Source organism: Bos grunniens, chromosome 4 (genome assembly GCF_055505025.1).
Source record: "Bos grunniens cultivar Pamir isolate PY7600 chromosome 4, Bosgru_T2T1.0, whole genome shotgun sequence".
Lineage (NCBI taxonomy): Eukaryota > Metazoa > Chordata > Mammalia > Artiodactyla > Bovidae > Bos > Bos grunniens.
Genome location: NC_141168.1, coordinates 114,505,280 through 114,529,261, shown reverse-complemented (window position 1 = coordinate 114,529,261; position 23,982 = coordinate 114,505,280). Strand labels below are relative to the sequence as shown.

Here is a 23,982-nt window from a genome sequence, read left to right as displayed (position 1 = left end):
CAAATCTAAACAGCATCACAGGGTTCATCTTAACCTTTTCTCTCTGACAGTATGAAACCTGACTCTAGCTATCTACCAAAGGCCTACTTTTTTGTTCAAACCTAGCATACATGTAAGAAGTTTTAAAACTGCCAATCCATTTCTGGTGAGAAACACATTTACCAAATAGAGTATAGATAGCACTTATATACAGTTCTTTTTGTCTTGAATCTTACAGTCTTTGGTCCAAACACAGTTTCCAAGATTATGAAGGTTCAAATTTAAGACCACTCCTGATTTTCTCCATCCACTTAAATGTAGTTATGTCATTTGTCTGTAACACAGATTTACTTGTCACCATCTGCATCCCAATCTAGATTTTCCCACCATCATGGTATCTATCAATCTATGTCTTTCTTTGTGTTCAGTAAAGTTTGCTCTCTGTGGTATACAGTTCTGTGGGTGTGACAGAGTGTCCTGTGGCCAGCACCACAGAACCATACTGTCCCATCTCCCTAATGTTAGTTTACAGGCTCTTTGTCTGCAGCTCTTTCCCTCTCCTCCAATTCCTGGCAGCCACCAACCCACTCCCACCCTGGTAGTTTTGCCTTTTCTAGAGTGTCATATAAATGGAATTGTGCAGTATGAGGCTTTTGGGTCTGGCTGCTTTCACTGAACAAAATGCATTGAAAATTGACTTGTGAGCTGTGTGCTGTGCTTGCTCTCTCTCATTGCTGAATAGTATTCCACTACATGGCTCTACTCTAGTATCTTCATCTACTAGATGTTTTCCATTCACCTCTTGAAAGCAATCTTGGTTGTTTCCAGATTTTGAAGATATGAGTAGAGCTGTTATGGGCATTCATATATAGATTTTTGTTGCTCACGAGAGCAGCATTTGCTAGATAAAGGTTCCAGGGTGAGTGGAACTCTCAGGAGTTCTGAGACATGACAGAACTGGTAAGATATATGGCTTTTAGTTCATTAAATGATTCATCATTAAAACAATAAATGCAAAGGATCCATAGAAACTGGTTGAGCTATTTGCTGTTTCACTACATGACATGTAAATAAAAAAAAATGTTTATAAACTTTTTTCTTTTCTTTTCCTTTTTTGGCCATGCCACATGGCTTGTGAGATTTTAGTTCCCCTATCAGGGATTGAACCTGGGCCCACGGCAGTGAAAGCACCTAGTCCCAACAACTGAACCTCTAGCGAATTCCTGCAAAAAAAGGTTTTTTCATTAGCTCTCACATAACATTAATAGTACCCATAATTTATATCTTTATTCTCTTAAAAGATGTTTGAGTGAGATTATCAACTATTTCAGCTTGTTATGTTTAAATGATCTTAAATTTTGAATGTTTCAATCTATTATTTACATTATTACCATTCAATTTATACATGAGAATCTATTATTTTTATTGGGGTGCTTTACACATGTTAAAACCATCTTTTAAATAATCTTTATTAGAACTTAACAGATTATTTTTAGAATATGGCTCAATAAAATCTGTTTGCTGATGAGACTCAATTATTTTTCTCAACATTGTCATTATTTGCAACTTCAGATTCAGCATTTAAACTTGATTATGATTTTGCATGTTTCCACTTCATTAGTCTTTTTTCTTATAATAATAAAAAATCCTTCTATAAAGGGAAATTTATGTTGGCTCTATTGAAGTGATAAAATTGTTAAAATATTTGAAAAATGTCACTTTGATATTATTTTTCCATAACTTAAATTTTTAAATAACTTACTGATTTTGCTAAGGCTAAAATCTCCCATACTTTGCTTTACAATGAATTGTGGATTAGGTAAATATAAAATTAAATGTACAAGGTTAACACCCTTCCACTGAGGTGATGAAATTACAGGGAACAAAAGATGGGATAATCTCACTGTGGGCACATGTATTTTTCTTATACATTATCTGTCTCACACTATTCTTCATAACTGGCCACAGTATTTGTTGCAAAATAAAACTATCTCTTTAAGGTTCCATGTGATTCATTCTTATATTTTATATTCTACTTAATTTTCACAAAAATTCTGGTTGTGACTCTCCACTAATGGGCTGCAACCAACAGGCCACTACTCAGCAGTCTACTCACTAAACTGGGCCAGGACACCTGCCTAGTCCTGCTGAGAAATAGGTTCCTTGCTCAGGCCATAAGTAAGAATCAATTTCAAAAGGTTTAAAGAAATAAATGTGAACAGCAAAATTTTAATTGTTTTAGGAAAAAAGTAAAGAAGGATAATATCCTTATTACTTCTGGACAGGGAAAGATCTATTTAAAATTCCACAGAAAATAACAATATACTGAGGGAAATATCGATGACTTCAGTCATATTAAAATTCAAAACTTCAGTTCAGCAAAGGGCACCACAAAATAGAAAAGTCACAGACTAGAAGGAGATATCTTGACGCATATTACCAATAAAGGATTTTTATCCAGAATAAAGACATAAAACTTTCTACAATCAAAAAGTAAAAGACAAATAACCCAGATGCAAAATATATGAAAAGGTAACTTATACACATGAGCATGCAAGTAAGTCACAACTTACAAAAAAATATTAGTAACTGTGAAATATTAAAATTATAATGAAGCACAATTTTATACTTTTAAAGTTAGATGTTTAAAATTTGGAAATTCCAAATGCAGGCTACAGAATGCAGCAGTGGGAACTCAAGCATTGTTGATGGTTGGTCCACTGGCAAAACTCATTTGGAGAATAATGCTGCAATGATAAGAACATAAAGGAGTTCACATCTCTAGATGCAGCAATTATAGATGTAAGGATGCATATACAAAGCCCAGAAATATCTTTATACTTTATAAAGATGCAGGGACATTGTTTCCAACTGCAAGAGAAATCAGACAAAAAATTAAATTACGAGAATGGATGACTAAATGGCAGTATATCCATTCAATGGAAGACTGTGTGTCAGAGAAAGTGAATACCTAGAGAAGCCAGCATGTGTGGGTCTCACAAACACAATGAGGAACAAAAACGTTAAGCTGTATGACTGTACATCTGATATCACTTATACTGAGTCTCCACATATGGAACATAATTTCATATCTTAGTTAAGAATAACATATATGTTTTAAGGGTGCAGGAATATATGAAACATCAAATCCAGAATAATGTGATCCCTGAGGAAGGCACATCTTCTTGGAGAGAAGTACATAGGGGGTTCTGGGTATTAGTAATAGTTTGTTTCTAAAGCTGGGAAGTAGATATATAGGTTATATCATATTTCTATTTTACATTTTTATATAGGAAATATTCAAAATTAAATTAAAAAAAATAAAAACAGGTGATGGCTGGATTGTGAGTTAAAATTAGAAGAAAAAAACCCCAAACAGTGACATTTTCAAAGACAGAAATACCAAGTATTTTTAGACTAAACGCATAAAATTATATTTGTGGAACGGTTAGTAATAAAGTCATTGCTTTTAGTGTTAACAGAACACAAAATAACTATAAGATACAAAAGTTGATGGAAAATAATTTATAATCCCTTGAAGCCCAGGTATTTTACAACACTATAAATCTTCATATCAAATGATATAAAAACACTCCTTATTTTTAAGTGGTTGTGGTATATTTGATAGTCTACACTTTAAGAAGGGTTAAGGGAAAACCAGAGAAAGCTGGAACACGCACTGGGGTTTGGGTTCTCTCTCCAGCCACAAGGATGAAGCTTGAGGGCCTCTAGGATACTCTCCAGAGGATGTGCTCCTCACCTGTGGGCTAGAGCATCCGATGATTAAAGGTAAATATGTGACAGTGATGAGAACATTAGGAGATAAAACTTACAAATTAACTGGCTTGACTGGGGCCAAGAAAGATCTTGTTTGAAATCTGTCCCAGAGTCCACCAACCATCTAAAATCATCAAAATGAATGACAAGTATTTAGCAAAGTGACTGTAATTTCTAGTATTTAAATTTCAATTGCTGCTATTTCTGGTATGCAAGTTTCAAGTACCGTAATTCCTAGTACACAAGCTCAGTCCCTCCTATCACAGGCACAGGCCCAGGGCACCTAGTGGAGGCACTGCTGGAGCATCGTTACCCACTCAGGGGCTGCTCTGGAACTGCTCCTGCTCTCTGCTTTGCCCTCAGGCCCTCAGTGTCAACTCTGTTTTCCGGAGCTGGACTCTGCCTCGTTAGCCACCTCCTCCAGACTGAAGCCCTTGTGAAAGGTCTGACTTGAGTTCTCATCTCAAGATGGTGCTTTCTTGGCTCCTCAGCCTCAGGGTAGTCTCTCCCACCCAGAGCCTGAACTCTGAATCTCATCCTGCTGTGAAGGACTTTGGACACAAGTATAATTCAACACCAAAGAATATGTAATAAAAGACCAGCTCTCACAAGGTATAAAATATTTTAAAGGAGTTGAGAGAGCCTTAAAAATATTAATAGTTAGGAATCCAGGCATATTTTTGGTCCTTTAATTGGTTTTAATTTCTGTGTGCAAATCACATGCTGAGATTTTATACTAATGCTTTATTTTCTCCTCTTATTATCATTTTTTTCACTGTAAAAGCTGAAGTGTTTCAAGATAATCTAGACTTCTTAACCTATAGCTCATGAAAGTCTTAGGAGTCCATGTTTAGAACTGTATTTCAATACATAGCTGATCTCTTTTATAGTCCCGTGTATTTTACATATTAAAAACTTCATTCTGAAAGGTGGTTCCAGGGCTCAGATTTCCCCCCAAAAGATGAGGGAATCGAGGGAAGCAGAAGGTGTTTTGCAAGCACAGAGCAAGGACATCCCATGCAACTGTGAGGCCTAAAGTAATACCTGAATGGTTCTCGAGATATAGCCCAGAGAAAACAGTGGTGAAGGCAACGGACCACTATCTGCAAAAGACAAGGCTGGAGGAAGCAGCAGGTGGACTCGGAGATTTGAGAGCAGCTCAGCACAGAATGTGATGTGCAATGTGGAGGGTGAGATGTCAGTGGTGGAGTAGAAGCTAGAGGAAGAGATGGAGAGAGCTGAGGATAAGACGGAGTTCATGGGCAAATAACAGAGACCTGGGTATGTGCCATGCAAGGAGAATGAGTTTTACCTTCTAGAAGGTGATGGGTTTTAATCAGTGTGGTAACATGGAGTGATTCATCCTTTAAGGAAAGCACCCTGGCTTTTATGTGGATATAATAATCCCTGTGATGACTCCCCCACCCCCCAAGATGAGTTCTTGATGTCAGAAATGAAAACAATGAACATCTCTACCAATAATTGGGTATGTCTGTCACAAAAGCTTTATGATTCATGGATTTTCCCATTCTGCCTCAAAAAGCGCAGAGCTAAGTTCTGGATTTAAGGACTGTTCTCAGCATAGGCTCTCTGGAGGAATCATAATCATATCTCTGTCTTCATTACTTACTCCTTCTTTTGCAATTTTTAAAGTAAACACAGTATTTGAAAATAACTTTTGAGAAAGAGGTGGTCTTTAAATGAAATTTGAAAAGTTTCAATATAGGTATGAATGCATTTGAGGTTATTGATGACTTATGATTTTGGAAGTTTCAGTTCCATAAATGTATATATTTGCTTTGCTCTTTTCATAACAATAAAATAAATATTATTGTGCTTTAAAGTTTGGTTCAGTAATAAATGCATTATTTCAAAAAAATGTAACTATAAAGTAAAAGGGATTGTGCACAAATAATTAAGGTCCCTAATCACTGACCTGTGTTATTGCTGGCAATCCTTCATATCTTTTCAGTGTAAAACAATGTGAAACAGGGTCAGCGGCTTTTTCCACTGTTGTTTCTTCTGGATCAAGTTTTGGTGGTAGCATCTTGTCCCAAGGAACCATTTCATAAGCTCTATAAAATTATTAAATAATGACATTTTGTGAAACATACATATCCAACTAGCATGGTTGCTAACAATATCGCATTCTGTAGTAGGAAGATGTCCCTCAAGACTCCTGCCCCTCGTGTACACACTGTGCACAACCACTAGTGTGAGCAGAGCAAATGACTGTGAGAGGTACCACTCCTATGACAGTTTCTACGGCAAATTTATATGGCAAGAGGGATTCAGTTCAGTTTAGTCGCTCAGTCGTGTCCGACTCTTTGCGACCCCATGAATCGCAGCACGCCAGGCCTCCCTGTCCATCACCAACTCCCGGAGTTCACTCAGTCCATCGAGTCAGTGATGCCATCCAGCCATCTCATCCTCTGTTGTCCCCTTCTCCTCCTGCCCCCAATCCCTCCCACCATCAGAGTCTTTTCCAATGAGTCAACTCTTCGCATGAGGTGGCCAAAGTACTGGAGTTTCAGCTTTAGCATCATTCCTTCCAAAGAACACCCAGGGCTGATCTCCTTCAGAATGGACTGGTTGGATCTCCTTGCAGTCCAAGGGACTCTCAAGAGCCTTCTCCAACACCACAGTTCAAAAGCATCAATTCTTCGACGCTCACCTTTCTTCACAGTCCAACTCTCACATCCATACATGACCACTGGAAAAACCACAGCCTTGACTAGACGGACCTTTGTTGGCAAAGTAATGTCTCTGCTTTTTAATATGCTGTCTAGGTTGGTCATACGGAGAAGGCAATGGCACCCCACTCCATTACTCTTGCCTGGAAAATCCCATGGATGGAGGCTGGTAGGCTGCAATCCATGGGGTCGCTAAGAGTTGGACACGACTGAACGACTTCACTTTCACTTTTCACTTTCATGCATTGGAGAAGGAAATGGCAACCCACTCCAGTGTTCTTGCCTGGAGAATCCCAGGGACGGGGGAGCCTGGTGGGCTGGCGTCTATGGGGTCGCACAGAGTCGGACATGACTGAAGCGACTTAGAAGCAGCAGCAGCAGCAGGTTGGTCATAACTTTCCTTCCAAGGAGTAAGTGTCTTTTAATTTCATGGCTGCAGTCACGATATGCAGTGATTTTGGAGCCCCCAAAATTAAAGTCTGATACTGTTTCCACTGTTTCCCCATCTATTTCCCATGAAGTGATGGGACCAGATGCCATGATCTTTGTTTTCTGAATGTTGAGCTTTAAGCAAAAGGGATTGCACACATGTAATTAAGGTCTGTAATCAGCTGAATCTGAGTGAATCAAAAGGTGGCTTATCCTAAGTGGTTCTAACCTAAACAGGTGAGCCCTAAAAGAGGCAAGAAAACAGCAGGAGACACTCTTCAGTTATCCTTAAACAAAACCGGTGAGTCCCACAGCTGCACTGAGCTGAGGTCTGCCAACAATCCAAATGATCCTGGGAGATGAGAACCCAACTGTCACTGATGTCTTGATTCCAGCCTGAGAAACCCTGAGCATTGAACACAGTGTAGACATGCCAGCACTTTCATCTTATGGAAATGTGAGATGATAAATGGGCATGATTTAAAGCTGATACATTGTGGTAATCTGTTACACACTTTTTTTTTTTTCATTTGGTCTCTGCAGCAGGACAAGAAGAACATTAACACATAAATAAACTATGGCTTAGAGAACTGAGTTTGTTTGCTTGAGGTCACTCAGCCACTGATGGTCAGTTAGGACTCCCATCTCGATTACTGGCTTCTGAAGGGTCAGTTATATTCACATGATGTGAAGCAGTTCACCCCCCTCCTCCCTAAAGCCATCTCTGCATCTTCTTCCTCCTCTACCTGTTGCCTCCTCTTGGTCTCTTTTGCGGGCTTCCTTCTCTCCTTTTCCTTGATGTACACATGCCAAGACTCAAGCTCTGCTCTTCTTTGGTTCATTCAATGCTGTGGTTTGGCATCCCTGCCTATAAATCATGACAACCAGATGTATTCCTCCAGCCCAGCCCTCTCCCCACAGACTGCAGACCCACAGCCCAGTTGATATATCCACTAGGATGCCTAATGAGCAACTCTGATATTCAGCATGTCTAAAAGTGACTTCTCTTCTTTCACTCCAAACCTTCTCTACCTGCCTTCACTGTGATAAGCAATAGCTTCAGTCCATGCGGCTGCAGAACCTAAAACCTTGGAATCATTCTCCATGCCTCCTTATTTCAGACTCATACTCTCCAGCCTGGAAATTGTGTTGGCTCTGCTTTCAAAATGTATCCAGAGGCCAATAACTGTTAAAACTTCCTACTGAACTCCTCCTACCTGCTATTACCTCTGACCTAGATGACAGTGGCAGCCTTCTAACTGGTCTGCCAGCTTATTCTCTCACTCAGTCCACTCTGAATCCAACAGCCACCATGACTGTTGATATACACACCGGATCTGGCCACTTCACTGCCAGTGCCCTACTATTTACAGTTTCTTAATGTGCCCCATGAGATCTGGGTTCTGGCACTTCCTGACTTCTTCTACTACCGCCCCCTTACTCTGCTGCAGACCCTGGCCTTTGTTCTTCCTTGATAGACACCTCAGTCACATGTCTGACATGGGGCTGTTACTCTGTAATCCCTTTGACTGGAAAACAGTCCCTCCAGACATCTGCACATCCCCTCATCTCCTCCAAGTTTCTGCTCAAATCTCACTGTGCAAGGAGGCCCACCCAGACCTCCAGGCACTCCTGATCTTATCATGTTTTACTTTTTTTTCTCATTTTTGCATTGACTTATTACCTTCTAAGATATGATCTGTCTACCTATTAGGCTTGTGGTTTAGCGTCCATCTCCCTTTAGAGTGAGTACTCACTGGAGAATCTCAGCCTGGGGCGTAGACATATAACAGATACTTTGATTCTCTCCTTCAAACTTCTCTGCTCTCCTTTTCTATGATGCTGTACCCTTATCTCATCCTCTCTCTCTGACCATTTCCTTTCTGTTCTGGTTTTATTTTTCTATTAAATGTAGGTTTTTCTCCGTTGAACTGTTTATTTTAGCAATCAATGTAAGTAAGTAAAGAATTGTGTCTGAAGTTCTTTGAAGTCCTCGCAGGACCCTGAATATTGTGCACAGGAAGGAGATGTGTTATTAAAGAAAAAATAAATAGAAATATATTTTTAAATCAAATTCTATTGGGGAAAAAATGCTTACTTTTGTGTAGAGGACTTGTAAAATGAGTCTTTTGCACTATATTTCTTGTTTGATTGTAAAACTGGTTCTCCATTATCCTAGAAGGGGTGAATAATGTTAAAAAGATAAGATATAAATGAGAATTGCTAATGTTTTCTATTCATCTATTTCTTTTCTCATCTTTCTGCATTTTTCTTCTTTCAAAGCATCTCTTGGATCAACCAGATTTAATGCTTTCCTACTGTCCTCTATTATCTTGAAAATTTACATTGTTTACACACACACACACACACATTGCTACTGATTACATTAAAATTTACAAATATATATTATTCTACTCATCTTTTTAATCTCCCTGATTTTTGGCTTAATCATTTTCTCAGTTTAAGATTGCAATTTATGTAATTAATTCTAGACCTTTCTTATTTTCTTATATACACACAAAAGACAAATTGTTTCTTCCTAGAACACTTTTAACTCCTTTATATAAAATTATCAGTTTTATTTTCAAATTTATAATTTAGGTTAAAAAAGCATTTTCTAATTTCTCCCATGATTTCTTCTTTGACCCATGAATTATTTAGAGCCGTGGTACTTCATTTTAAAATATTTGATGCTTCCCCAGACATCTTGTATTATTTATTTTTAACTCTGTGGTAGTTAGGGGCTTCCCAGGTGCTGCTAGTGGTAAAGAACCCACCTACCAGTGCAGAAGACGCAAGATGTGGGTTAGATCCCTGGGTAGCGAATAGCCCATGAAGGAGGAAATGGTAACCCATTCTGTATTCTGGCCTGGAGAATCTCATGGACAGAGGAGCCTGACGGGCTATGGTCCAAAGGGTCACAAAGAGTCAGACACAACTGAAGTGACTTAGTATGTGGTAGTTTGAGAACACATATAGTAAACTATAGTCACTGACTTGGAATTCTGAACCAAATTTGCAATCCTGGAATAATCAGCACTTAGACCTAATGTCTTATCCTTTTTATATATCACCAATTGGTCTTCCCAGATGGTGCGAGTGGTAAAGAACCCACCTGCCAATGCAGGAGACTGAGGAGATGCACGTTCAATCCTTGGGTTGGAAAGATCCCCTGGAGAAGGTCATGGCAACCCACTCTAGTATTCCTGCCTGGAGAATCCCAGGGACAGAGGAGCCTGGTGGGCTACAGGCATAGGGTCACAAAGAGGCGGACATGACTGAAGCGACTTAACATGCAAATTCAATTTAGTAAAATTTTGCTAAGAATATTTTTCATATGCCTGTTCATAGGCATATCAGACTAATTTTTGTTGTAGGATCTTTTTCACATTTTGATGACAGGCTTCTTTTGTTCTCAGATATATTATTTGGATCAGATGATATTATTTCTGCCTTAAACATCCTTTTATTCATCAGTAAAACTATCTAACCCTGGAGTTTTTCTGTGAAAAGTGTTTTAATAATCAATTAAACTATTTTAATAGATAAAGGGCTATTCTGTTCAGCTCAGTTCAGTCACTCAGTTGTGTCTGACTCTTTCCAACCCCATGGACTGAGGCACCCCAGGCTTCTCTGTCCATCATCAACTCCCAGAGCTTGCTCAAACTCATGTCCATTGAGTCAGTGATGCCATCCAACCATCTCATCCTCTGTCGTCCCCTTCTCCTTCCACCTTCAATCTTTCCCAGCATCAGGTGTTTTCCCAGTGAGTCAGTTCTTCACATCAGGTGGCCAAAATAGTGAAGCTTCAGCTTCAACATCAGACCTTCCAATGAATATTCAGGACTGATTTCCTTCAGCATTGACTGGTTTGATCTCCTTGCAGTCCAAGGGACTCTCAAGTGTCTTCTCCAACACCACAGTTCAAAAGCATCAATTCTTCAGTATTCAGCTTTCTTTATGGTTCAACTCTTACATTCATACAAGACTATCAGAAAAACCATAGCTTGGACTAGACGGACCTTTGTTGGCAAAGTAACGTCTCTGCTTTTTAGTATGCTGTCTAGGTTGGTCATAGCTTTTCCTCAAAGGACCAAGTATTTTTTAATTTCAAGCCTGCAGTCACCATCTGCAGTGATTTTGGAGCCCAAGAAAATACAGTCAGTCACTGTTTCCCCATCTATTTGTCATAAAGTGATGGGACTGGATATCATGATCTTAGTTTTTTGAATAATGAGTTTTAAGCCAGCTTATTCACTCTTCTCTTTCACTTTCATCAAGAGGCTCTTTAGTTCTTCTTCACTTTCTGCTATAAGGGTGGTGTCATCTGCATATCTGAGGTTACTGATATTCTTCCCAGCAATCTTGATTCCAGCTTGTGCTTCATCCAGCCTGGCATTATGCATGATGTACTCTGCATATAAGTTAAATAAGCAGGGTGACAGTACAGCCTTGACATACTCCTCCAATTAGGAACCAGTCCATTGTTCCATGTCCAGTTCTATCTGTTGCTTCCTGATCTACATACAGATTTCTCAGGAGGCAGGTAAGGTGGTCTGGTATTCCCATCTCTTTAAGAATTTTCCACAGTTTTTTTTTTTTTTTTTTGTGATCCACACAGTGAATGTCTTTGGCGTAGTCAATAAAGCAGAAGTAGATGTTTTTCTGGAACCCTCTTGCTTTTTCTATGATCCAGTGGATGTTGGCAATTTGATCTCTGGTTCCTCTGTCACTCAGACTTTATTATGTCAGTTGTGATAAGCTGTGTTTTCAAGGAATTTGCTCATTTTAACTAAAATGTCAAGTTCACTGACATAAAGTTGTTTACCATATCCTTCATTAAAAGATAAACTATATTGAGATCTCTAATGAACTAAATCTGATTAATGCATATGATTTGATATTATAGCTATATATATATATTTTTTTTTTCATGAAACCACCACAACAGACAAGATTCAGAGTATTTATATTTTGAAAAAGGATTTCTCATGCTTCTTTGTATCCATATATCCCTATGTTCCCAGTCCAGGTCAACAAGTAATCTGCTTTTTTTGTCACTCTATGCTGTTTTGCATTTTTAGAGCTTTAGTTAAGTAGAATCAGCTAATATGTTTCTGGCTACTTTCATTCAGTATAACGATTTTCAGTTTCATTCCTGCTGTCACATGTATTAGAATAACAGACCTTACTTGCTGGATATTATTCTATTGTATGGACGCTACAATGTGTTCATACTTTCACATGCACATCAACAATTTGTTTCCACTTTTTGTCAACAAGGAATAAAGCTTCTCTGAGTATTTATGCTCAAGTCATTGTGTGGACATATATTCAAATTTGTCTTGTGTAAATATCTAAGAGTAGCATGTCTGGACACTTGATAGGTGTGTGTCTAACTTCTGAACAAAGTGTTAAAGTTTCTGCAGTATTTGTAACAATTCACATTCCCACCAGCAGGGTGTAAGAGGTCCAGCGTTCTGGATCCTTGTCAACAGTTGGAATTTTCAGTCTTTTAAATTTTATCCTTAACAAAATTCTAGCAATCAGAATCCAACAACACATTAAAAAGATCATACACCATGACCAAGTGGGCTTTATCCCAGGGATGCAAGGATTCTTCAGTATCCGCAAATCAATCAATGTAATACACCACATTAACAAATTGAAAAATAAAAACCATATGAGTATCTCAATAGATGCAGAGAAAACCTTTGACAAAATTCAATATCCATTTATGATAAAAACTCTCCAGAAAGCAGGAATAGAAGGAACATACCTCAACATAATAAAAGCTATATATGACAAACCCACAGCAAACATTATCCTCAATGGTGAAAAATTGAAAGCATTTCCTCTAAAGTCAGGAACAAGACAAGGGTGCCCACTTTCACCATTACTATTCAACATAGTTTTTGAAGTTTTGGCCACAGCAATCAGAGCAGAAAAAGAAATAAAAGGAATCCAAACTGGAAAAGAAGAAGTAAAACTCTCACTATTTGCAGATGACATGATCCTCTACATAGAAAACCCTAAAGACTCCACCAGAAAATTACTAGAACTAATCAATGATTATAGTAAAGTTGCAGGATATAAAATCAACACACAGAAATCCCTTGCATTCCTATACACTAATAATGAGAAAACAGAAAGAGAAATTAAGGAAACAATTCCATTCACCATTGCAACGGAAAAAATAAAATACTTAGGAATATATCTACCTAAAGAAACTAAAGACCTATATATAGAAAACTATAAAACACTGGTGAAAGAAATCAAAGAGGACACTAATAGATGGAGAAATATACCATGTTCATGGATTTGAAGAATCAATATAGTGAAAATGAGTATACTACCCAAAGCAATTCATAGATTCAATGCAATCCCTATCAAGCTAACAAAGGTATTCTTCACAGAGCTAAAACAAATAATTTCACAATTTGTATGGAAATACAAAAAACCTCGAATAGCCAAAGTGATCTTGAGAAAGAAGAATGGAACTGGAGGAATCAACCTACCTGACTCCAGGCTCTACTACAAAGCCACAGTTATCAAGACAGTATGGTACTGGCACAAAGACAGAAATATAGATCAATGGAACAAAATAGAAAGCCCAGAGATAAATCCACGCACATATGGACACCTTATCTTTGACAAAGAAGGCAAGAATATACAATGGAGAAAAGACAATCTCTTTAACAAGTGGTGCTGGGAAATCTGGTCAACCACTTGTAAAAGAATGAAACTAGAACGCTTTCTAACACCATACACAAAAATAAACTCAAAATGGATTAAAGATCTCAACGTAAGACCAGAAACTATAAAACTCCTAGAGGAGAACATAGGCAAAACACTCTCTGACATACATCACAGCAGGATCCTCTATGACCCACCTCCCAGAATATTGGAAATAAAAGCGAAAATAAACAAATGGGACCTAATTAACCCTAAAAGCTTCTGCACAACGAAGGAAACTATTAGCAAGGTGAAAAGACAGCCTTCAGAATGGGAGAAAATAATAGCAAATGAAGCAACTGACAAACAACTAATCTCAAAAATATACAAGCAACTCCTACAGCTCAACTCCAGAAAAATAAATGACCCAATCAAAAAATGGGCCAAAGAACTAAATAGACATTTCTCCAAAGAAGACATACAGATGGCTAACAAACACATGAAAAGATGCTCAACATCACTCATTATCAGAGAAATGCAAATCAAAACCACTATGAGGTACCATTTCACACCTGTCAGAATGGCTGCGATCCAAAAGTCTACAAATAATAAATGCTGGAGAGGGTGTGGAGAAAAGGGAACCCTCTTACACTGTTGGTGGGAATGCAAACTAGTACAGCCACTATGGAGAACAGTGTGGAGATTCCTTAAAAAACTGGAAATAGAACTGCCTTATGATCCAGCAATCCCACTGCTGGGCATACACACTGAGGAAACCAGAATTGAAAGAGACATGTGTACCCCAATGTTCATCGCAGCACTGTTTATAATAGCCAGGACATGGAAGCAACCTAGATGTCCATCAGCAGATGAATGGATAAGAAAGCTGTGGTACATATACACAATGGAGTATTACTCAGCCATTAAAAAGAATACATTTGAATCAGTTCTAATGAGGTGGATGAAACTGGAGCCTATTATACAGAGTGAAGTAAGCCAGAAGGAAAAACACCAATAGAGTATACGAACGCATATATATGGACTTTAGAAAGATGGTAACAATAACCCGGTGTACGAGACAGCAAAAGAGACACTGATGTATAGAACAGTCTTATGGACTCTGTGGGAGAGGGAGAGGGTGGGAAGATTTGGGAGAGTGACATTGAAACATGTAAAATATCATGTATGAAACGAGTTGCCAGTCCAGGTTCGATGCACGATACTGGATGCTTGGGGCTGGTGCACTGGGACGACCCAGAGGGATGGTATGGGGAGGGAGGAGGGAGGAGGGTTCAGGATGGGGAACACATGTATACCTGTGGCGGATTCATTTTGATATTTGGCAAAACTAATACAATTATGTAATGTTTAAAAATAAAATAAAATTAAAAATAAAAAAATAAAAAAATAAAACCAGCTTGAACATCTGGAAGTTCACGGTTCATGTATTGCTGAAGCCTGGTTTGGAGAATTTTGAGCATTACTTTACTAGCATGTGAGATGAGTGCAGCTGTTAGGCATGTTAGTTTTCTCTTCTTCCTAATTCAGTGAACTATTTGTATATTCTTATTTTTTGTGAGTTAAAATAAAATTTTATTTATAAAAAATTTTTAGCTATTGTGGAGATATACTGTATTTAAGTTGTATTTCACTAATGACTCAGCACATCAAGCATTTTTTAATATGTCCATTAGCCATTCTTATATTTTTTTCTGAGGTGTCTCTTCAGATTTTTTGAAAATTTTTCATTTGGGGTGTTCATCTTGTTCCTGATTGATTTTAAGCGATCTTTATACATCTTAGAAACAAATCCTTTCTTATTTATATGAATGTGAATATTTTCCCATTATGAGGCTTGCTGATTAATTTTCTTAATAATGCATTTTGAAAATCTAAATATTTAAAAAATTTTATAACCTTAATTTTATATTAAGGCTTATTATCCATTTAAGATTATTTTTTGTACAGGTTAATGGTATATCCAGCTGTTTCTATAATACATTAAAAGACTTTCCTTTCTTCACTAAAATGTTTGGCACATTCGTGGCTGTATTTCTGGACTCTTAGGTTCCATTAATCTGTATGTCTATCATTTGCCTATTGGTAAATGGCAACCCACTCCAGTACTCTTGCCTGGAAAATCCCATCGACAGAGGAATCTGGTAGCTACAGTCCATGGGGTCGCAAAGAGTCAGACACGACTGTGCGACTTCACTCACACTCACTCACTGATTATTGTAGCTTTATAGTAAGACTTGAAATCAGGTGGAATAAATCCTCCAACTTGTCCTTTTTATTCAAAATAATTTTAGCTATTTCAGGTTTCCATTGTATACTGATTTTACAATCAGCTTGCCAATTTCTTTAAAAGTGCCTCTTAGGATTTTTAACACTAATACGTCTTTCTGTCTATAAGCCTGGTTTGCTTTCCATTTATTTAGGTCTTCTTTACTTCACTCAGTATAGTACTCTAGTTTCGGGGAAGAAAATGTGCATCAGTTCAGTTCAGTTCAGTTCAGTCGCTCAGTCGTGTCCGACTCTTTGTGACCCCATGAACCGCAGCATGCCAGGCCTCCCTGCCATCACCAACTCCTGGAGTTAACCCAAACCCATGTCCATCAAGTCGGTGATGCCATCCAACCATCTCATCCTCTGTCATCCCCTTCTCCTCCTGCCCTCAATCTTTCCTAGCACCAGGGTCTTTTCAAATGAGTCAGCTCTTCGCATCAGGTGGCCAAAGTATTGGAGTTTCAGCTTCAACATCAGTCCTTCCAATGAACACCCAGGACTGATCTCCTTTAGGATGGACTTCTTAGATCTCCTTGCAGTCCAACAGGCTCTCAAGAGTCTTCTCCAACACCACAGTTCAAAAGCATCAATTCTTCAGCACTCAGCTTTCTTCATAGTCCAACTCTCACATCCATACATGACCACTGGAAAAACAACAGCCTTGACTAGACGGACCTTTGTTGGCAAAGTAATGTCTCTGCTCTAGGTTAGTCATAACTTTCCTTCTAAGAGTAAGCGTCTTTTAATTTCATGGCTGCAGTCACCATCTGCAGTGATTTTGGAGCCCCCAAAAATAAAGTCTGACACTGTTTCCACTGTTTTCCCATCTATTTGCCATGAAGTGATGGGACTGGATACCATGATCTTCGTTTTCTGAATGTTGAGCTTTAAGTCAACTTTTTCATTCTCCTCTTTCACTTTCATTAAGAGGCTCTTTAGTTATTCTTCGCTTTCTGCCATAAGGGTGGTGTCATCTGCATATCTGAGGTTATTGATATTTCTCCCGGCAATCTTGATTCCAGCTTGTGCTTCATCCAGCCCAGTGTTTCTCATGATGTACTCTGCACAGAAGTTAAATAAGCAGGGTGACAATATACAGCCTTGACGTACTCCTTCTCCTATTTGGAACCAGTCTGTTGTTCCATGTCCAGTTCTAACTGTTGCTTCTTGACCTGCATATAGGTTTCTCAAGAGGCAGATCAGGTGGTCTGGTATTCCCATCTCTTTCAGAATTTTCCACAGTTTATTGTGATCCACATAGTCAAAGGCTTTAGCATAGTCAATAAAGCAGAAATATATGTTTTTTTGGAACTTTTTTGGTTTTTTGACTATCCAGCGCATGTTGGCAATTTGATCTCTGGTTCCTCTGCCTTTTCTAAAACCAGCTTGAACATCTGGAAGTTCACGGTTCATGTATTGCTGCAGCCTGGCTTGGAGAATTTTAAGCATTACTTTACTGGCATGTGAGATGAGTGCAATTGTGTGGTAGTTTGAGCATTCTTTGGCATTGCCTTTCTTTGGGACATGTTTGGGACAAAATTCTATGTTAGTTTTGGTTTGTAAAATACAATCTTAAATTTTCATTTTCCAATTGTTTGCTTCTGATATGTAAAGATACAATTGGTTTTTGTACATTAAACAATAAACCTGTGCCTTTAATTGACTCAGCAACTATTTTCAGTAGTTGTTTTTCAGATTCCTGAGGGTTTTCTATATAATATCTATGTAAAGATGGATTTGTTTCTTCCTTTCCAATATCTATGACTTCTACTTCTCTTCCTTATGTTACTGCAATAGCTATTACCTCTATGAGATGGAAAAGAAAAATGGCAAGAGCAGGCATTTCTTATTCCTGATTCTAAGGAAAAAAAGTTGTCTTTTATCATTACTTTAACCTTAGTGTACCACAGATGTCCAAAATCAGGTTCAGGAAGTCCCCTTATAAATTTAATCTGTTCATAGCTTTGATTAAAAATGAATATTGATTCCACTCCCTTGCTAAGACTAGTCTTGGTTATTTATGATTCTTAGATTTCTGTATTCATTTTATAGAGAAATTTTCAATTTTCAAAAAGCTTGGGTGTTCATAGGGCTTTCTGTATCTCCTCATACTTTAAAAGCCAATTTGATTTTTATTGTGATGTCATATTCCAATTAACACATTAAAATTGGCTTTTAAAGTATGAGGAGATACAGAAAGCCCTATCAACCCTTCCACTGTACTTCTAAAGTTGGTTGTAAGAACAGAAAAATGCAACATAACACCATTTTTTATTGTCTCCATCTTTTAAAGATCCAAGGCCATTTAAGACTTTAGAATGAAAAGCCAGGACTAGACCAGGCAAAATATGCTATAATGTATGCTGTGACGGACACTCCCTTGTGTGCTCTCCACAGGAGTGTTGAATATGCTCTTCAACTTCAGGGATTTGTAAGCAGTATTGAATTTTATCTCATGTTCAGTAATCTTTAAGTCCCAAAAGTGTGATAAGTTTTAAAAATTACTGAGCAAATGTCTACAACAGGCAAAGTGTTTTCTTTTGTTCTTTCCTTGCAGTTCCATTCCCAGTTGGGTTTGAGGGGTTTTACAGGGTAAAACTACTTATGGCAGTAGTATGCATAGCAGTGTTATTAATAGCTATGTCCCATGTATGAAGTATGCACTGGTGCATATCCAGCCTCAGTGACTTGCATGTCGCTCTTGGTAGGGTCTGAGTTGCAGTCCAGTTCATGAATGGTCTTTTAGTGGACCAACAAGTGTAGGCTAAACACTTGACCTATTTTTTGGGAAACAAGTCTGTTTAAAATATTTATTTGAAGGACTTGGATGTAAACATGATTATTTGCTATTTACCAGCCTAAGATCTTTTCTTTTTAATGTGAATTTTTTTTCCATTTTTAAGAGTAGAAAAGTGGAAAACCAAGTTTGATATTTTTGTAAGATAATTTATTGGGGGATTCCAGTCCCCTATTAGACAATCATGACCTTTTCCCGTTGCCTTTTTATATGTAAGTAGCCTTTTTATATGTAAGTAAGCTGTTTTTCCGGAGAAGGCAATGGCACCCCACTCCAGTACTCTTGCCTGGAAAATCCCATGGATGGAGGAGCCTGGTGGGCTGCAATCCATGGGGTCGCTAAGGGTCAGACATGACTGAGAGACTTCACTTTCATTTTTCACTTTCCTGCATTGGAGAAGGAAATGGCAACCCACTCCAGTGTTCTTGCCTGGAGAATCCCAGGGACGGAGGAGCCTGGTGGGCTGCCGTCTATGGGGTCGTACAGAGTCGGACACGACTGAAGCGACTTAGCAGCAGCAGCAGCAAGCTGTTTTTCACTTGTTTAGTGATTAAGAAGATGTGCTAGAATGTAGATGCCTCATCCAACCATCTGAAACAAAAATAAGTTAAAAAAAAAAAAAAAAAAAGCTTGGATGTTGATTGGAATTGCACTAAGACTAAAAATCAACTTAGAAAGGTCTAAAAAAATTTTAACACTGAGCCTTCCAATCCAGATGAGAGCAAATTGCTCTATTTGCATACTTTTTAATGTTTCTCAATACACTTTGTATTTTTGCCAGAGGGTTCCCAAATATTTGTAACTGCTGGTTAAAGCGTTCTTAGATGACTTTTTAAAAATTTACTGTGTTCTCATTTTCTTCTGGCTTGTACGGATTCTAACAAGAAGCCTCTGCCATTTTTATATGTGCTTCTTTGTATATACATTTCTTCCTCTACCTGTTTTAGGATCTTCTCTTTTATCACTGTTTTTCAGCAATGTGATTGATGTACATGGGTTCATCTATATTCAGCTTGGCATCTGCTGAATTTCTTGGGTCTGCAGATTTATAATTTCCATCCGTTAGGAATAATTTTGGCCATTATTTCCCCCAATAATTTTTCCCACCTTCTTTTCTCCCCTGGGATTCCAACTACATGTATGTTAGGCTGCTTGAAATTGTCCCACAGTTGACTGCAGATCTTTTCCCTGTGTTTATTTTGGATAGTTCCTATTCCTATGTCTTTCATTATTCTTTTATTTTGCAGGGTCTAATCTGCTTTTGGAGCTGTTTATCTTTAATTTTAGACGCTGTATTTTTCTCTATAAATCCTTTTGCGTCTTGTTTGTGCAGCCAATTTTCCACGCTGTCATGGTTGTGGTCTCCTCCACAGCCTGAATGTAGGGAACAAATTTGTAACATATTCCTGTTGTTTCTTCATGTCTGTCACTCCTGTGTCTGGTATTATTGATTTGTTTTTCTCTTGACTAGGGTAATATTTTTCTTCTTCTCTGCATAAAAATGATTTTTTTTATTGTGCGTCTGTTTTGCACTTTAGTTTGTTGGTTGCTAGAAGTAGTTTTATACTCAGTATTAGACTCTATTTCAGTGCAAAGTTCAATAATTGAAATCAGTTGGGTGCTTTCGAGGGCTCCTTTTAAACTTTGTTGAAGTCCAGAGGAACCTTTAGAGGACTGTCTTGACCTGACTAGAGGTGATATCCTCCTGAAGCATCTACTGATATCCCATGTATTAGGTGTCTTCCTTCTTTGTGGGGACATGAACCATCCTTTGACTGTCTGAGTGTCAAGAGAATGATCATGAAGTTCTGTACAATAGGTCTTTGCCCAGCTTTGGTAATTTCCTCTTAAGGACATGCAGATCTACACTCAGAGACCTGTGCATTCTTTGCCCCACACCCAGGTATCCAGAGCCCCTTCTATGTAGCTCCCTCCACCCAGATATCCTACTATGCACATTTTGCTTGACTTAGTCACCTGCAACTCCAATTTCCTCAACTGCATAAGCATGAAAAGCTTTGTATGATTTCCTTTCCTTGGGCTGTGGTTTGGAAACTGTCACTATTTTGTCTATTTTGTCTCCACTTTGCTGCCCATTTTCTAGCTTTCTGAGAAGGTATATTAATTCAGCAAGGAGAGTTTTACTGGCGTTTAGTGGGGAGAAACTAGGAAAGCTGCTAATGATCCTACATTGCACACAATGTCCCGCACAACAAAGAATTACCCAGCCCTTAATGTCAGTGTGGGGCTTCCCTGGTAGCTCAGCGGTAAAGAATCTGCCAGCTGATTCACGAGATGTGGGTTCTATCCCTGGGTTAGGAATATCTCCTGGAGAAGAAAATGGCAACCCACTCCAGTATTCTTGCCTGGGAAATTCCATGGACAGAGGAGCCTGGTAGGCTACACAGTCCGTGGGCCAAAAATGAGTCCGACATGACTTAGCCACTAAATACCACCACCACCACCACCAAATGTCAATTGTATCAAGGTTGAGAAACACTGGTTTGACATATTATACCCAGTCTATTATTTAGCTCTTCTTCAGGGACTCTAATTATACATATATTGTTTCTTCTTTCATTCTGCCTGCCCTCTGATGGTTAAGAATGAGAGGCTTGTGGAAGTTTCCTGATGGGAGAGACTGACTGAGGGGGAATCTGGGTCTTGTTCTGATGGGCAGGGCCATGCTCAGTAAAACTTTAATCCAATTTTCTGTTGATAGGTGGGGCTGCATTCCCTCCCTGTTGTTTGGCCTGAAGCCAAATCATGGCAGAGGTAATGAGAATGGTGACCTCCTTCAAAAGGACTCATGCCCATGCTGCTGTGTTCAGTGCCCCTGACCCCGCAGAAGGCCACCCATGCCTCTACCAGAGACTCCTGGACACTCACAGGCAAGTCTTTCTCACTCTCTTGTGGGACACTGCTCCTTTCTCCTGGCTCCTGGTGCACACAAGGTTTTGTTTGTGCCCTCCAAGAGTCTGTTTCCCCAGTCCTGTGGAAGTTCTGTAATCAAATCCCACTGGCCTCCAAAGTCAGATTCCTTGGGGTTCCTCAGTCCCTTTGCCAAATTCCCAGGTTGGGAAATCTATTGTGGGTCCTAGAACTTTCTTAACAGGTTGAAAATTATTTTGGTATAATTGTTCTGCAGTTTGTGGTTGTCTGCTCGGCAGCTCTATGGTGGGGCTAATGGCGACCTCCTCCAACAGGGCTTCTGCACATGCTGCGTGTCCCAGGTCTGCAGCAGCCAGAGCCCCCATCTCCACAGCAGGCCACTGTTGACCGGTGAGCTGCAATTTTGGAGATCTCACAGGAGAAGATGAGTGTATGACCTTCTACTCCACTGAATCCCTTAGAAGAAATGGAGTATCCCTCATAGTCAACAAAAGAGTACGAAATGCAGTACTTGGTTGCAATCTCAAAAATGACAGAATGATTTCTGTTCATTTCCAAGGCAAGCCATTCAATATTACAGTAATCCAAGTCTATGCCCAAACCACTAAAGTCAAAGAAGCTGAAATTGAACAGTTCTATGATGACCTACAAGACCTTCTAGAACTAACACCAAAAAAAAGATGTCCTTTTCATCATAGGGGTCTGGAATGCAAAAGGAGGAAGTCAAGAAATACCTGGAGTAACCGGCAAGTCTGGCCTTGGAGTATTGAAGCAGGGCAAAGGCTAACAGAGTTTTGCCAAAAAAATGGACTGGTCATAGCAAAACCCTCTTCCAACAACACAAGAGATGATTCCACACATAGACATCACCAGATGGTCAATACTGAAATCAGATTGATTATATTCTTTACAGCCAAAGATGGAGAAGCTCTATACAGTCAGCAAAAACAAGATGAGGAGCTGACTGCACACAAACATACTTTATTGCAAAATTCAGACTTAAATTGAAGAAAGTACAGAAAACCTCTAGACCATTCAGGTATGACCTAAATCAAATCCCTTATGATTATACAGTGGAAGTGAGAAATAGATTTAAGGCATTATATTTGATAGACAGAGTGCCTAAAGAATTATGGATGGAAGTTCATGACACTGTAGAGGAGACAGTGATCAAGACCATCCCCAAGAAAAATAAATGCAAAAAGGAAAAATGGTTGTTGGAGGAGGCATTACAAATAGCTGAGAAAGGAAGAGAAGCTAAAGGCAAAGGAGAAAAGGAAAGATATACCCATCTGAATGGAGAATTCCAAAGAATAGCAAGGAGAGATAAGAAAGCCTTCCTCAGTGATCAGTGCAAAGAAATGGAGGAAAACAATAGAATGGGAAAGACTAGAGATCTCTTAAAGAAAATTAGAGATACCAAGGGAGCATTTCATGCAAAGATGGGCTCAATACAGGACAGAGACGGTATGGACCTAACAGGAGCAGACGATATCAAGAGGTGGAAAGAATACAAAGAAGAACTATACAAAAAAATCTTAATGACCCAGATAACTATGATAGTGTGATCACTCACCAGAGCCAGACATTCTGGAATGCAAAGTCAAGTGGGCTTTAGGAAGCATCACTAAGAACAAAGCTAGTGGAGGTGATGGAATTCCAGTTGAGCTATTTCAAATCCTAAAAGATGATGCTGTGAAAGTGCTGCACTTAATATGCCAGCAAATTTGGGGAACTCAGCAGTGGCCACAGGACTGGATATAGTCCATTTTCATTCCAACTCCAAAGAAAGGCAATGCCAAAGAATGCTCAAACTACCACACAATTGCACTCATTTCACATGCTAGAAAAGTTATGCTCAAAATTCTCCAAGCAAGGCTTCAACAGTATGTGAACTGAGACCTTCCAGATGTTCCAGTTGGATTTAGAGAAGGCAGAGGAATCAGAGATCAAATTGCCAACATCCACTGGATCACAGAAAGTTTCAGAAAGAGTGTTCCCAAAAAAACCCATCTCCTTCTGATTTACTGACTACACCAAAGCCTTTGACTGTGTGGATCACAACAAACTCTGGAAAATTCTTCAAGAGATGGGAATACCAGACCACCTAACCTGCCTCCTGAGAAATCTGTATGCAGGTCAAGAAGCAACAGTTAGAACCAGACATGGAACAACAGACTGGTTCCAAATTGGGAAAGGAGTACGTCAAGGCTGTATACTGTCACCCTGCTAATTTAACTTACATGCAGAGTACATCATATGAAATGCCAGGCTGGATGAAGTACAAGATGTCATACCAATAACCTCAGATATGCAGATGATACCACCTTATAGCAGAAAGCAAAGAGGAACTAAAGAACCTCTTGATGAAAGTCAGAGTGAAAAAGCTGGCTTAAAACTCAACATTCAAAAAACTAAGATCATGGCATCCAGGCCCATCACTTCATGGCA

At 38.8% G+C, this 23,982-nt stretch overlaps 1 protein-coding gene across 1 annotated transcript in view; it reads right to left on the bottom strand.

The window, feature by feature from the left end:
* The window catches only part of SPMIP7 (sperm microtubule inner protein 7), a 64,534-nt gene that overhangs the window by 22,681 nt on the left and 17,871 nt on the right, over nt 1-23,982 (bottom strand). The window contains exons 3-5 of the mRNA XM_086398610.1: nt 8,977-9,053; nt 5,693-5,831; nt 3,813-3,880 (exon numbers count right to left, since the gene is read on the bottom strand). Of these exons, the coding sequence (XP_086254736.1) occupies nt 3,813-3,880; nt 5,693-5,831; nt 8,977-9,053 (284 nt within the window). The remainder of the gene's footprint in view (nt 1-3,812; nt 3,881-5,692; nt 5,832-8,976; nt 9,054-23,982) is intronic.